The sequence below is a fragment of the Vulpes lagopus genome, chromosome 4, assembly GCF_018345385.1.
Source record: "Vulpes lagopus strain Blue_001 chromosome 4, ASM1834538v1, whole genome shotgun sequence".
Taxonomy (NCBI): Eukaryota; Metazoa; Chordata; class Mammalia; order Carnivora; family Canidae; genus Vulpes; species Vulpes lagopus.
This window is the reverse complement of record NC_054827.1, coordinates 151,912,817-151,927,373: the sequence shown is the minus strand read 5'-3', so window position 1 is coordinate 151,927,373 and position 14,557 is coordinate 151,912,817. Positions and strand designations below refer to the sequence as shown.

At 52.9% G+C, this 14,557-nt stretch overlaps 1 protein-coding gene across 3 annotated transcripts in view; it reads left to right on the top strand.

Annotated features, from left to right (window-relative positions):
• Window positions 1–109: 109 nt before the first annotated feature.
• Window positions 110–14,557, top strand: part of TMEM175 (transmembrane protein 175) — a 22,006-nt gene continuing 7,558 nt past the window's right edge. For 2 of the 3 annotated variants that reach the window (XM_041752259.1, XM_041752260.1), the window contains exons 1-4: window positions 110–247; window positions 10,983–11,143; window positions 11,409–11,447; window positions 13,375–13,469. In XM_041752259.1, the coding sequence (XP_041608193.1) occupies window positions 10,991–11,143; window positions 11,409–11,447; window positions 13,375–13,469 (287 nt within the window). In that variant the 5' untranslated portion in view covers window positions 110–247; window positions 10,983–10,990. The remainder of the gene's footprint in view (window positions 248–10,982; window positions 11,144–11,408; window positions 11,448–13,374; window positions 13,470–14,557) is intronic. The other variant, XM_041752261.1, reaches the window with a different exon arrangement.

Here is a 14,557-nt window from a genome sequence, read left to right as displayed (position 1 = left end):
AGCGGGCTGGCGGAGAGAGGCCTGGCTCCCGGCCGGCGCCCCGCTGTCCCCCAGGCGGCCGTGCCCGCGGACGCTCCCAGTGCGGCTGCTCCGCGTCTGTGCGCCGCGGCCCCCGGCTCGGTGTGCGGGGCAGCGTGAGGGCTCGCGTGTCCTGGGGCCGGAGAAACCGAGCACAGCGCGGGCTGCGGCCGCCGGAGGGGCGGATCCGGAGCCCCGACTCCGGGTGGCGCGATCAGCAGCCCCTCGGGTAAGACGTCCCCGCTGAGAACGCGCGCTCCCCGGGGCCGCCTCTCGGCCCGGGCGGGGGGGGGAGCCGCGGCATTCCAGCCCCGGGGGCGGGGACCGGGACGGGGACGGGCGGGGACCGGCGGGGTGAGCCCGCGTGCAGGGTCAGGGCGCGGGAACCAGGCCGGGCTGGCACAGTGTGTCCCCGTGTGCAGGGTCAGGGCGCGGGAACCAGTCCTGGAGGCACAGTGTGTCCCCGCGTGCAGGGTCAGGGCGCGGGAACCAGGCCAGGCTGGCACAGTGTGTCCCCGTATGCAGGGTCAGGGTGCGGGAACCAGTCCTAGAGGCACAGTGTGTCCCCGTGTGCAGGGTCAGGGCGCGGGAACCAGTCCTGGAGGCACAGGTGTGTCCCCGCGTGCAGGGTCAGGGCACAGGAACCAGGCCGGGCTGGCACAGTGTGTCCCCGTGTGCAGGGTCAGGGTGCGGGAACCAGGCCTAGAGGCACAGGTGTGAGCCCGTGTGCAGGGTCAGGGCGCGGGAACCAGGCCGGGCTGGCACAGTGGTCCCTGTGTGCAGGGTCAGGGCGCAGGTACCAGTCCTAGAGGCACAGGTGTGAGCCCGTGTGCAGGGTCAGGGCACGGGAACCAGGCTGGGCTGGCACAGTGGTCCCTGTGTGCAGGGTCAGGGCGCAGGTACCAGTCCTAGAGGCACAGGTGTGAGCCCGTGTGCAGGGTCAGGGCACGGGAACCAGTCCTGGAGGCACAGGTGCGTCCCCCTGTGCAGGGTCAGGGTGCAGGAACCAGGCCAGGATGGCACAGTGGTCCCCGTGTGCAGGGTCAGGGTGCGGGTACCAGTCCTAGAGGCACAGGTGTGAGCCCGTGTGCAGGATCAGGGTGCAGGAACCAGGCCAGGCTGGCACAGTGGTCCCCGTGTGCAGGGTCAGGGTGCAGGAACCAGTTCTAGAGGAACAGGTGTGAACCTGTGTGCAGGGTCAGGCCGCAGGAACCAGGCTGGGCTGGCACAGTGTGTCCCTGTGTGCAGGGTCAGGGCGCAGGAACCAGTCCTGAAGGCACAGGTGCGTCCCCGTGTGCAGGGTCAGGGCACAGGAACCAGGCCGGGCTGGCACAGTGTGTCCCTGTGTGCAGGAACCAGGCCAGGCTGGCACAGTGTGTCCCCGCGTGCAGGGTCAGGGCGCGGGTACGAGTCCCGGAGGCACAGGTGTGTCCCCGCGTGCAGGGTCAGGGCACAGGAACCAGGCCAGGCTGGCAGTGTGTCCCCGTGTGCAGGGTCAGGGCACGGGAACCAGTCCTTGAGGCACAGGTGTGTCCCTGTGTGCAGGGTCAGGGCACAGGAACCAGTCCTTGAGGCACAGGGGTGTCCCCGCATGCAGGGTCAGGGCACAGGAACCAGGCCGGGCTGGCACAGTGTGTCCCCGCGTGCAGGGTCAGGGCGCGGGGACCAGGCCAGGCTGGCACAGTGTGTCCCCGTGTGCAGGGTCAGGGCGCAGGAACTGGTGTAGTGCATGGGTGTCCTGTGCATGGAGGTGAAGAGAGCAGACACAGAGCAGGCAGGAGGGGCTGGAACGCTCAGGGTGGGCGCACCTGGGCGGCTCAGTGGCTGAGCATCTGCCTTCGGCTCAGGGCGTGATTCTCGGGTCCCGGGATGGAGTCCCACATGGGCTCCCCACAGGGAGCCTGCTTCACTTCCTTCTTTCCGTATCTCGAGAGCAAATATATAAAATTTTTAAAAACAACACCACCCTCAGGGCGTTGACCAGGCTTTGGTGAAGGAGCGACCGGGAAATGGAAGCACCGCTTAAGAGTGAAGTAGAAGAAGAAACAAAAGCTGTACTTTGGACTTGGCAACAATGCGATGACCTTGGGACCTTTCTAGCATGGTTCCATTGAGTGTGGGGTGAAAGAGGAAAAGGCAGTGAAGAGCTGGGCTGACTTAGGAGGTCGGGCTGCAGAGCAGTGTGAGGCAGAACCATGGTGCAGGGTGGCGGTGCTCTACATGGGAGACCTCTGAGCAGCTCAGAGCTGATGGGAGGGAGCCCGTGGGGCGCGAAAGTCAGCACAGAGGAGGGAAGAGCAATGAATCAGTCCCTGGAAGACAGCAGGGGAATGACACCCAGAAGACAAGCCCTTTTCATTGTAAAGGCGGGAGGGAAGATGGGTGCAGTTGCATGCAGTCTTGTGTGCTTATTGGGATGAAAGTGAAGGAATTCTCTGACGGCTTGTTTCACGAGAACAAGAGAAACAAACATCTACTAAAAACCAGAAGGGAGGGGATACCTGGGTGGCGCAGCGGTTTGGCGCCTGCCTTTGGCCCAGGGCGCGATCCTGGAGACCCGGGATCGAATCCCTCGTCGGGCTCCCGTTGTATGGAGCCTGCTTCTTCCTCTGCCTATGTCTCTGCCTCTCTCTCTCTCTCTGTGTGTGACTATCATAAATAAATTAAAAAAAAAATTTTTTTTAAATAAAATAAAAAAAATAAAAACCAGAAGGGAGGTAAGCTAAGGGTTAAGCAGCGTGGAAAAGTTGGAAAATCGTTCTTGTGGAAAACCTGGTGCATGACTCACTAGAAAGCATGGTAGAGGTTGACGCTTCATTTGAATTTGGAGGCCGTGAGTTTATCCTCCTGTGACCCAGGATCAGGTGAGTTTTAAATGTCGTAATTACTTTGGAGACCAGAGTTTCTTCAGATCTTTTATTTCATAAATACATTTTTAAAAGATTTTGTTTATTTATTCATGAGAGACAGAGAGAGAGAGAGGCAGAGACACGGGCCGAGGGAAAAGCAGGCCCCATGCAGGGAGCCCGACGTGGGACTCGATCCCAGGACCCAGGGGTCACAACCTGAGGCAAAGGCAGACGCTCAGCTGCTGAGCCACCCAGGTGCCCCTTATTCCATAAATGTTTATGCAGCACCTCTGTAGACTGGCACTGCACAGATGCTGTAGGGACACCGTGGTAATTCAAAACTGTATCTCCACGCCGTACTTCTCTCCCGAACTCTTAGACCTTGGTTGTTAGATCCCTCATCTTGTATAGACATGTTTAAAACTGAATTTATGGTCTTCATCTGCAAGCCTGTTCCTCTTTGGATATCACAACAAAGAACACTGCCAGAAATTAAGAGAATCATTTTGGAATGAGGCAGTACACTTACCAAAAAAGATGTAATAATTCTAAACAGCTTTGCACCTAATAATAAAGCTTTATTATTTTTTTAACAAATCAATTTTTTTTAACAAAACCCAATTGTAAATTGGAGTTGTAGGTTTAGTTGGAAATTTCCATTCCCCTTTCACAACATATGATAAAACAAGTACTCAGAAAATCAGCGAGGATATAGTTCAACGAGACCATCAACCAACTTGACCTAATGGACATTTATGGAACATTTTACGCAGTACCAGCAAAATACAAATCTTCAAGTATGTAAAGAACAGTTACGGGGATCCCTGGGTGGCGCAGCGGTTTAGCGCCTGCCTTTGGCCCAGGGCGCGATCCTGGAGACCCGGGATCAAATCCCACGTCGGGCTCCCGGTGCATGGAGCCTGCTTCTCCCTCTGCCTGTGTCTCTGCTTCTCTCTCTCTCTCTCTGTGACTATCATAAATAAATAAAAAAAAAAATTAAAAAAAAAAAGTATTATAAAAAAAAAAGAACAGTTACCAAGATGGATCGTATTCTGGGCTATGAAACAAATACGTTCTCTGACCATAATGCAATTAAGTTAGAAATCAGTAGTAGATACCTGGAAAATCTAAATACTTGGAAACAGAATGACTCACTTCTAAATTACCCATGGGTCAAGGAGAAATAAGAAGGAAAATTAGAATTTTGAAGTAAATTAAAATAAACAGCATTTAAAAATTTGTGGAGGGATCCCTGGGTGGCGCAGCGGTTTGGCGCCTGCCTTTGGCCCAGGGCGCTATCCTGGAGACCCAGGATTGAATCCCACGTCAGGCTCCTGGTGCATGGAGCCTGCTTCTCCCTCTGCCTGTGTCTCTGCCTCTCTCTCTCTCTCTCTCTGTGTGTGACTATCATAAATAAAAATTTAAAAAAAAAGTAAAAAAAAATTAAAAAATAAAAAATAAATAAAAATTTGTGGAATGTAGTCAAAACAATACTAGAAGATAGTTCTCAAACCAATAATTTCAGCCATTTGTCTTAAGAAACAAGAAAAACAAGAGTAAGTGAAACCTAAACTAAGTACAAAAAGGGAGAATAGTTAATGACAGAGTGGAAACCAATGAAATAGAAAACAAAAACAGAGAAAATCAGTGACAACAAAAGCTGATTCTTTGAGAAGATCTATAAAATAGAGAAATCCCTGCCCATCTTGAACCAGAAAAAAAGACGAGTTAACAATATCAGTAATAATAAGTGACATCAGTGCTAAAAGGATAATCAGAGCACAGGAACACCTTTATGCCCACAAACTCAGCAACTTATATTAAAAGAACAAAATCCTTTTAAGACATTACCATGGCTTGCTCACTCAAGAAAAAAATAGATAACCTGAATAGTTTCATGTCTATTAAAGCATTGAATTTATAGTTAAAAACTAGAAATAGGGCAGCCCCAGTGGCTCAGCGGTTTAGCGCCGCCTTCAGCCCAGGGCCTGATCCTGGAGACCTGGGATCGAGTCCCACGTCGGGCTCCCTGCATGGAGCCTGCTTCTCCCTCTCCCTGCCTCTCTGCCTCTCTGTCTCTCTCTGTGCCTCCCATGAATAGATAAATAAAATTTAAAAAAAATAAAAACTAGAAATAATATAAATTCTGCATAGACTTCTAGTTGAAGGAAGTATTAACCAAACATTCTATAAGGACAGCATTATTCTGACACTGAAATTTGATAAAGACATTACTAGAAAAGAAAAAGACTAATACCTCTTGTGGACAAAAATTACAAAATTCTTTTAATACATTTTTTAGCAAGTGGAGTCTAACACTATAAAAAGGATAGTACAACATAACCAAGTGTGGTTTATCCCAGGAATAGAAAGTTAGTTTAGCATTTGAAGATTGGTTATGTAGTTTACACTATTAACACTGAAAAAGAAAAGCATATGGATCATCTTAACACAGAAAAAAAACCATGGATTTTATCATGTTTTAATTTTTTAAAAAAATTGTCAGCAAACTAGGAATGAAATGAAACTTCCTCAACATTTTTGGTGCTCCTGAGTGGCTCAGTTGGTTGAGCATCCGACTCTTGATTTCAGCTCAGGTCATGCATGATCTCAGGGTTGTGAGTTCGGGTTGCATCTGCCTCTGCACTGAGCTTAGAGCCTGCTTGAGACTCTCCTTCTCCCTCTGTGCCTCCCCACCACGTGCACGTGTTTCTCTCTCTCTCTCTCTCAATAAGTAAGGTATTTAAAAATAATAATAAGGGCATCTTTGAAAAGCCTATATCTGACATACAGAATAACAAAAGACTGGATCAGAAATAAGCCAGAGGTGTCAGGTCTTGCACTTCTATTCAGCATTGTATAGGAAATTCTAGCCAGTGTAGTAAGTCAAGAAAAAAAGCTTCCAGATTGGAAATACCAAGTAAAATTGTTTATGAAGATGACATACTCATTTGTATGTCATAATAGTACCAATCTTGGTACTATTGACATTTGGGGCCAGATAATTCCTTGTGGAGGTGAAGGGGTGGCATTATCTATGTGTTGTTGAACATTTAGCAGCACCCCTACCGCTATCCCCAGATACCATTAACACACATCACTTGTCACAACCAGAGATGTCTCCAGACATTGCCAGGTGTCCCTCGAGGGACATTACCACCGTCAGTTGACACCCACTACTCTATGTAAAAAAAACCAAGTGGGATCTACAGAAAGAGCTACGAGAACTAGTTAGCTACAAGAGCTAGCTAAACTTAGCAGGATTGCAGGGTACAAAATTAATATGCAAAAAAATGAATCCCATTATTTCTAGATTACTGGCAACAGATAGTGGAAGTTGAAATGAATTTGGGGAAAATACCATTTACAACATCATCAAAAAATATTAAATGCATGAAAAAATGTGCAAGACTTATACACTGAAAACGAAAGAACTTGGCTGAGAGAAATTAAAGACCTTACTGAACGGAGAGCATGCACCATATTCATAAATTGGGAGATTCTCAAATCTATAGATTCAGTGCAAGTCCTGACAAAATCCCAGCAAACGTTTTTTTTTTTTTTAATTTATTCATTCATAGACACACACACACACACACACACACACACACACAGAGAGGCAGAGACACAGGCAGAGGGAGAAACAGGCTCCATGCACCAGGAGCCCGACGTGGGACCCGATCCCGGGTCTCCAGGATCACACCCCGGGCCGCAGGCGGCGCTAAACCGCTGCACCACCGGAGCTGCCCCCCAGCAAACTTTTTGTAAAAATTGACACACTGAGTCTAAAATTAATTTAGAACTGCAGAGGAAATAGAATAGGCCGGACAGGTTTGAACAAGGGCAAGTTCTGTGACTTCCATTGTCCAACTTCAGTGCTCATTATAAAGCCACAGCAATTCCAGCCCATGTGGTACTGATTTAAGGTACATAAGTAAATCAGTGCACCAGAATGATCAGAAATTGGCTCACAAGTATATATAAGTTCAGTTGATTTTTGACAAAGGAATAAAAGCAATTGAAGAAAATAGACCTCAAAAAATGATGGTGGAAAAATTGGATATCTGTATGTTAAAAATGTTAATGCATATCTTGCATTATTATACAAAAATTAACTCAAACCATCATACATCTAAATGTGATAAACAGGGCAGCCCAGGTGGCTCAGTGGTTTGGCGCCGCCTTCGGCCCAGGGATATGATCCTGGGGTCCTGGGATCGAGGCCCGCATCAGTTGCTTCATATTCTCACTGTTGTCATTTTGTCATCTGGCGTATCCCACTCTGAGAGCTTTCCCACCCTCAGTGCTCCCACAGCGCCCTACTGTGTGCTGTGTCTGCTGTACTGTTGAGTGATTGTCCTATCCATCCATGTTTGCCTCTAATGCCCAGCACAGTGCCTGATGCCTTACGGGGTCATAAGCTGTCAGTTACCCCCCTCTCTGCTATGTGAAATTTTCTCTGTTATGTGAAATTATAAGGAGCTTCTCCTCCTTATTTCCATCAGGATTTAAAAATTCTTAGTCTCTTTCATCTTAAAAGAAACAAAAAACCGTCCCTCCAACTCCTTGCTCCTCTCTACTCAGTCTTGTATTCTTTCTTTTATTACCATGAGGCTTAAAAACTTGTGTATGATGAAAGTAATGTGTCATCAACATGTTCTGAACAGGTATGCTGGGACTGGTTTTTGTGGGTTTTTTACTCTGATAAATAAAATATACATAATAAAATTTACTATCTTAACCATTTTAGGGATCCCTGGGTGGCGCAGCAGTTCCGCGCCTGCCTTTGGCCCGGGGCGCGATCCTGGGGACCCGGGATCGAATCCCACATCGGGCTCCCGGTGCATGGAGCCTGCTTCTCCCTCTGCCTGTGTCTCTGCCTCTCTCTCACTCTCTCTCTCTCTCTGTGTGTGTGTGTGTGTGACTACCATAAATAAATAAAAATTAAAAAAAAAAAAACCATTTTAAGTGTGCAGTTCAGTGACATTAAGTACATTTGCACAGTTGGAGGACTCAGTCTCCCAGATATCCAGACCTACTATGAAGCTGTAATTAAGGTTGGTATTGGCAAGGGGACAGGTACATAATCAGTTACGGAATAGATACTCCCAAGGTAGACCCACACAGATATGGCCAGTTAACGTTTGACCAAAATGCAAAGGCAGTTCAGTGGAGAAAGGATAGTCTTTTCAACAAGTGGTATTAAAATAATCAAATATCCGGGATCCCTGGGTGGCGCAGCGGTTTGGCGCCTGCCTTTGGCTCAGAGCGCGATCCTGGAGACCCAGGATCGAATCCCATGTCGGGCTCCCGGTGCATGGAGCCTGCTTCTCCCTCTGCCTATGTGTCTGCCTCTCTCTCTCTCTCTCTCTCTCTCTCTCTCTCTCTCTGTGTGACTATTATAAATAAAAATTTTAAAAAAATAAAAATAAAATAATCAAATATCCATCTGCAAAAAAGGGAAGCATACCTTGAATGTTGTATAAAAACTAACAATAATTTATGAAAATTATAAAATAGATACAAATCTATCATACACTGAAAGGAAGAGCTAAAACTTTAGAACCTCTGGAAGAAAGTGGGAGATCTTTGTCATCTTGAGTAAAGCAAAGCATTGTTAGATATGACACCATAAGGATGATCCATGAAAGAAAAGTTGAAAAAAAAAAAAGAAAGAAAGAAAAGTTGAGGTGGACTGCATCAAAATTTAAAGCTTCTGTGCACCTACCATCTGGTAAGAGAACGACCGTGAGCCACAGACTGCGGGCAGATATTGGCAAAACACATACGTAACAAAGAACTTTTAGTCAGCAGATACAAAGAACTCTTAAAACTCAGTAACAACGCAAATAACTTCCAAAAAAATGAACCAAAAATTCTAACAGGCACTTTGCCGCAAAAGGTACACAGATAAAAAAAACATGGAAATGCCCAATTAGTCAGCAGGGAAATGCCAGGGAAGATATACTACACATCTGTTAGCACAGCTAAAATAAAAGTTAACTTAAAAAAAAAAATCCTCCAGACTAAGTGCCGGGAAGAATGAGGAGCAACCGCAATTTTCACGCCTGGCTGGGGGGGGCAGGGGGCAGCACAGCTCCTGGGGTGAGCAGTTTGCAGCTTCTTATAAAGTGAAACTTGCATTTACCCAAGAGAAATAAAAACACGTTTACAGAAATACTTGTGTGCAAGTATTTATAGTGGCTTTATTCGAGACCACCGAAAACTAGAAACAACTCAGCCTGTCCAGCTAGCAAATGGGAGAATAAAGGGTCCATCCACGCGGTGGAATCCACTACACGGCAGTACAAAATACAACGCTGATGCTCTCCAGACGTGGATGAATCTCGAGCGCGTGGCGCTGAGTAAAAGGAGCCAGGCTCGAAAGGTTCCGTGGGGTAGGAGTCCATTCGTGCGGCGGTCTGGGAGGGGCAAACTGATAGGGCTGGTGGCCAGGACTTGGGGTGGCGGGGGGCGTGGCCACAGGCGCGCTTGGGGACCGAAGTGCTTTGGGACTGTGGTCGTGGCGACACACCTGCGTGCATTTGTCAGACCTTCAGGGACCTGTACACCAGAGTGAGGAATAGACCGTAGGTACAGCTGGCAGCTAAGGCCCGTGCCCGCCCCAGCCCGCCCGGGTCACCGCAGCGCTGTCCCGGAGTTGGTGAGTGCCGCCTGCCTGCTGCCATGCTCTGGCTGCGTGTTCGTGACCTCACAGGAGGACAGCGGGTCGCTGTAGACCTTCCTATAAACGTGTAATTTACTACGTGTACTTTTCCTGCAACATGTTTCATTTCTCGGCATTGGGTTTCCGAGTTTTATACCTGTGCATCTATTTCATTTATCTGCACTTCCTGTCCCAGTCCCTTGGGCCTCCGTGACAAAACCCCACGGATGGGGCCAAAGGGCGGCCCGGATTTCTCCCGGCTCTGGGGGCGGAAGTCCGAGATCCAGGGGGCGGCCGCCTCCCCTTCCCGGCCTTCTCGCTGTGTCCTCCCTTGGAGGCGGCCGTGATCTCCCCCTGTCCCCCTCTTCTGTGAGGACCCGTGACCTCCCTAAGCACCCCCACCCCATCCTGATACCATCCCACAGGGGGTTAGGGCTTCGTCACGGGAGTTCGGGGGATGCAGACGTCAGTTCTCGGCACTTTTGAACAATTCGTTTAGTGTTTAACAATAGGATGTTTTGACGCTCATTAAAATTACGCGCTGGTGCACATCCTGCACGTCCCCTTGTGCACACACCTGAGGCTGCACCTAGACCTGGCCTTGCCACCTTGTAGGGTGTGCACATCACACTTCATTAATTTCCAGGTGTCTCCAGAGGCCTGTGGCATCCTGGATATCCCTGCCCAAGCCTGTGTCCCTACAACCTCGTCACTTGACGGGCTCCTGCAGACTTAGTGGTACCTCAAGGTTTTCCCTTGCGTTTCCCTAGTTGCAGATGAAGCTGAATACCTTCTACGTTTGTTCCCAGTTTGTTTTTCCTGTCCGGAAATTGCCAGTAAGCCTCCTTTGTTTCTGTGGTGCGGCTGGTTTGTGTTCTGTCCTGTCCTTGCAAGGGCTGGCACTTTGTTTTACTGCAAGCCGCTGGGGCTCGGTCCCATAAGACACCCCACGTGTCGTCCACAGCCATACTGCCCTGAACATGCCCGATCTCGTCTGACCTTGGAAGCTGAGCAGGTTCGGGCCTGGTTAGTCCTGGGATGCAGGAACATCCCACCTCTAGGATAAAAGCGTCTGACAGCACAGTGGTCTGATGTTGGGGTCAAGGGCCTCAGGCTGGTGACGCAGCGTGTAGAGTGCCAGCCGTGTGCCTGTGCACCTTCTCTTGTTTCTCCCATTGCTACAGGCTCCAAGCGTGGCTCCCAGATGACAGTGCTCACAGTGAAGTGATGCTCTTCCTGCAGGCTGGAAATGCAGGGGCCTCCTGGGAGAGGACAGGGGGCAGGGACTCTTCCTGCCCCGCAGAGGGGTCCTGCTAACCACCACTGAGCCCCCTTCTGGAGGGGGCGTCCTGCTCTCAGGCACCAGCCCACCCCGTGTCACGGCTGAAGCCAGCAGGGGTGGATCTCCAGTGGCACTCTGGCCCGCTCAGACCTGTGCTTCTTCCCAGGCCCCACCATGTCCGGACCCCAGACCCCAGAACCGACCCTCAGTGTACAGGGGGACTCCCCCATGGGCACGAGGGATGAGGACGCTGCTGATGGCATCCAGCACTCACATCGCATGCTCAGCTTCAGTGACGCACTCCTGTCCATCATCGCCACCGTGATGGTCCGTGTGGGGCCCCACCCGGAGCCCCCTCTCACATCGGGACCCCGATCCTACCCTCTCAAGATAGCCTTCTGGTAGAGCTTGGCCAGCATCGACCCTGCCCTGTCTCAGCAGTGTCCTGGGGTCCCCCAGCCACTCAGGCAGCTGGATGGGTGGGGGAGCAGTCCAGCATTGGCCCGAGTCCCTGACCCGGGGCATCCGAGGAGTGGTCTGTGCACAGCCCAAGAAATGCCCCTTGGTTCTTTTTGTGTCTTTGCGGTCCTAGATCCTGCCTGTGACCCACACGGAGATCTCCCCGGAACAGGTACTTGGGGACAACATCTGCAGCATCCTGTGAGGGTGAGGTGCAGGAGGCTCCCTCAGTCCGTGAGCCCGTCCAGGCTCCCCAAGATGTGCCTGGCTGGCGGGCCTGGGCCAGCTCGTCTTCTCCCTCAGCAGCCCTGGCTGGCCCCCATCCTGGCCCCCAGACAGGGGTAGCCCATCGGGCTTCTGGTTGTGTCGCTCACGGCGCACGTGGAGGGGCTGCGGGCAGCCTGCAGCCTCCGTGCCAGGGATGGACGGGGTGGGGGGTCCATCATGGAAGTCCGTGGGAAGCAGGGTTTTCTAAAGCAGAGTCTCCGTTTATGTTATGAACGGGATACTTCTGATTTATAAAGTAAGTAGTGACACACAGCGCCTCGAAGGCTGACGCGATTTTGGAAGACTCTTGAGAGTCCCTGTGCGTGCGTGTGTGGGCGTGCCTTGCTCACCCCCCAGCGTAAGCGAGGGTGCAGGTGAGGCCCAGGGGCGTGAGGCGCGAGGTGCTGGGCCTGCTGGGCCCCCGAGCATGCTTAGCCTGGATGCTGCTGGGATTCACAGGAGCCGCTTACATGTCGTTTTCACCTGCGGAAACCTGGCAGTCGTACCGCGGGTAGGGTTTTGAAGAGAATTCGGTGGAAATGCAGGTGTAGCCTGGTGCCAGCAGCCAGCACGCAGCGGGTGGGTGGAGGCCTGGTGCCACTTTGGTCCTTAGTCACCCCTCTTCAAAGAAGGCCTGGGACCCAGTGGGGCCCTGTTGCTTGCCTGGCTGTGCTCCGCTCCAGAACCTTCTCTGGGGAGGGTTTAGCCAGCCAGAGACCTCAGGATGGGATGTGGGTGAGGGGCGCCTGAGGGCTCTGTCGGTTAAGCATCGACTCTTGGTTTTGGCTCAAGTCCTGATGTCATGGGTGGTGGGATTGGGCCCTGTGTCGGGCTCTGCAGGGAGTCGGCTCTTCTCCTCCCTCTGCCCCTCCCCACCCTGCACGCGCTCGCTCTCCCTCAAAGAAATTAAATAAAATCTTTAAAAAAAAAAATGGAGTGTGGATGTGTGAGCAGGAGATGCTGGGGGATAGCACAGGGAGGTGTGTGGGCTGAACCTCCCTGTCTGCAGTGGGTGTGTGACTGGTTCATGGGGAAGCTGGGAGCCAGAAAGCTGTGCAGGGGTCTGGGGACGCCGTCGGGGACACCCTGCCGGAGGGTGTCTGCCAGCGGGGGCTCCTCCCCACTCGAAGGGGAGGGCTAGGCAAGGCCCCGAAAACCTAGCAATTCAGAAACTGAGTCCTCGGTGAAGCCCTGGGGTGCTGGGGGAGACACCCAGCTGAGGGTAAAGAACCAGCTCGGGGCGCCTGGGGGGCGCCTGGGGGCTCCGACGGTGGAGCGTCTGCCTTGGGCTCAGGTCATGATCCCGGGTTCCTCGGATCGAGTCCTGCATCGGGCTCCCTGCTCCGCCGGGCGTCTGCTTCTCCCTCTGCCTCTGCTCCTCCTCCTGCTCTTGTGCTCTCTCTCTGTCAAATAAATAAATAAAATCTTAAAAAGAAAAGAAAAAAAACAGCAAAAATGGTAAAGCGATGAGTTTTCCACTTGAGTTTTTTCTTCAGAAGAAGCATCAGATCCTTCTCACGATTTCAGGGGTCCCAGCCTTGTGTCCAGCCCATTTGCTCTGTCCCCAGTGTGCCTCCAGGTCCCTTCCCAGCTGGGGGAGGTGGCGCCACGACCTCACCGGGCTCCACGGCCGGTCGGCAGCCTTGCTCTGGACCCGGGAGTGCCGAGCCTCAAGAGCTGCCATTGCCGCGGGAGGCTCCACACTAGATCCCCGAATAGGCATCGGGGCGTCGGGGGGCTGGGCTAGAGGCCCCTCCGAGAAGGGCAGGTGGGCACCTTCCTCGGGCCCCGGTGGGGCCGGCTCTCATGGTGATGCTCTTCTGTTCCACCAGTTTGACAAAAGTATACAGAAGCTTCTAGCGACCAGGATTGCTGTGTATCTGATGACGTTTCTCATCGTGACTGTGGCCTGGGCAGCACACACGAGGTACGGACTCAGGCTGAGGCGGCGTCGCGGCGGCTCCCTCGGGGCCTGTGCTCGGGCGTGTGCCTCCGCGTGAGACAGGGCCCGGGACGGCCCAAGGAAGGGCTGGACTGGGCGGCCCTGCGCGGCCCGCACCGCGCACCATCCCGTCCGGGTCTCCGGCGAGGAGGCTGCGGGAGGCTCGCCCCAAGCCAGAGCTTTCTCGAGGAGGACGGGTTCCTGGCGACCCGACAGGAACGGCACCCCGGGGCCGCAGGGGGCCCCCGAGCGGGGCAGGAGGGCTCCCAGGAGTGGAGCGGGGGCGGGATGTGAGCCCAGCGCCCTGCAGAGGAGGCGCCTCTGGTTGGGGGCTGGGCTCGCAGGGGTGAGGAGTCACAGCCGGCCCGTGTGCTCGTGCTGGTGGTCGTGCAGGACACGCGGCGTCTCCCTGTGCGCTGGCCCGGCCGAGGCCGCCCTCCCGCACCACAGTTCCCAGAGCGGCCAGGTCTGCCCGGGCCTCCCGTCTGGACGGTCCCCCGGGCTCAGCGGGTGGCCGGGGCTACTGTCCCCGGAGCCCGCCCTGAGTACCGAACCCACCCCCGCCCGGAACGGGGGCTGAGGTCCGAGGGGCTGCCCAGCACCTGAGTCGCCCCTTGCTGAGCTCCCGCCTGCCCCCGGCCCTGCCCCACTAAGGGCCGCCTGCCTCCGCGGGCTTGGAGGAGGACCTCTCGGGGAGGATTTCCTTTCTTGAAAGTGATCGTTGGACACGAGGCCTGAAGGAGTCCCCCGTGGTGTCCCACGCGCCCAGGGCACGTGGGGCGCCTCCCGCGGGCGCGTCCCCCTCCGCAGCCCCCAGCACCAGCGCGTGCATCGGGGGCTTCTCACACCCAGCCACGCGCCCCAAATTAGGGGACTCGGAAATGTGAGGGGCTTGGGTCTCCTGTTTGTATTTTCAATGTCTTCCAACCCGCGTGTGCTAGCTAGTAGTTTAAGTGTAGAAACGACATGTTTGGGGCCCCTGGGGGCTCAGTCAGTTAAGCGTGTGGCTCTTGATTTCGGCTCAGGTCGCGATGCCAGGGTCGTGAGACCCAGCCCCACGCCGGGCTCCACGC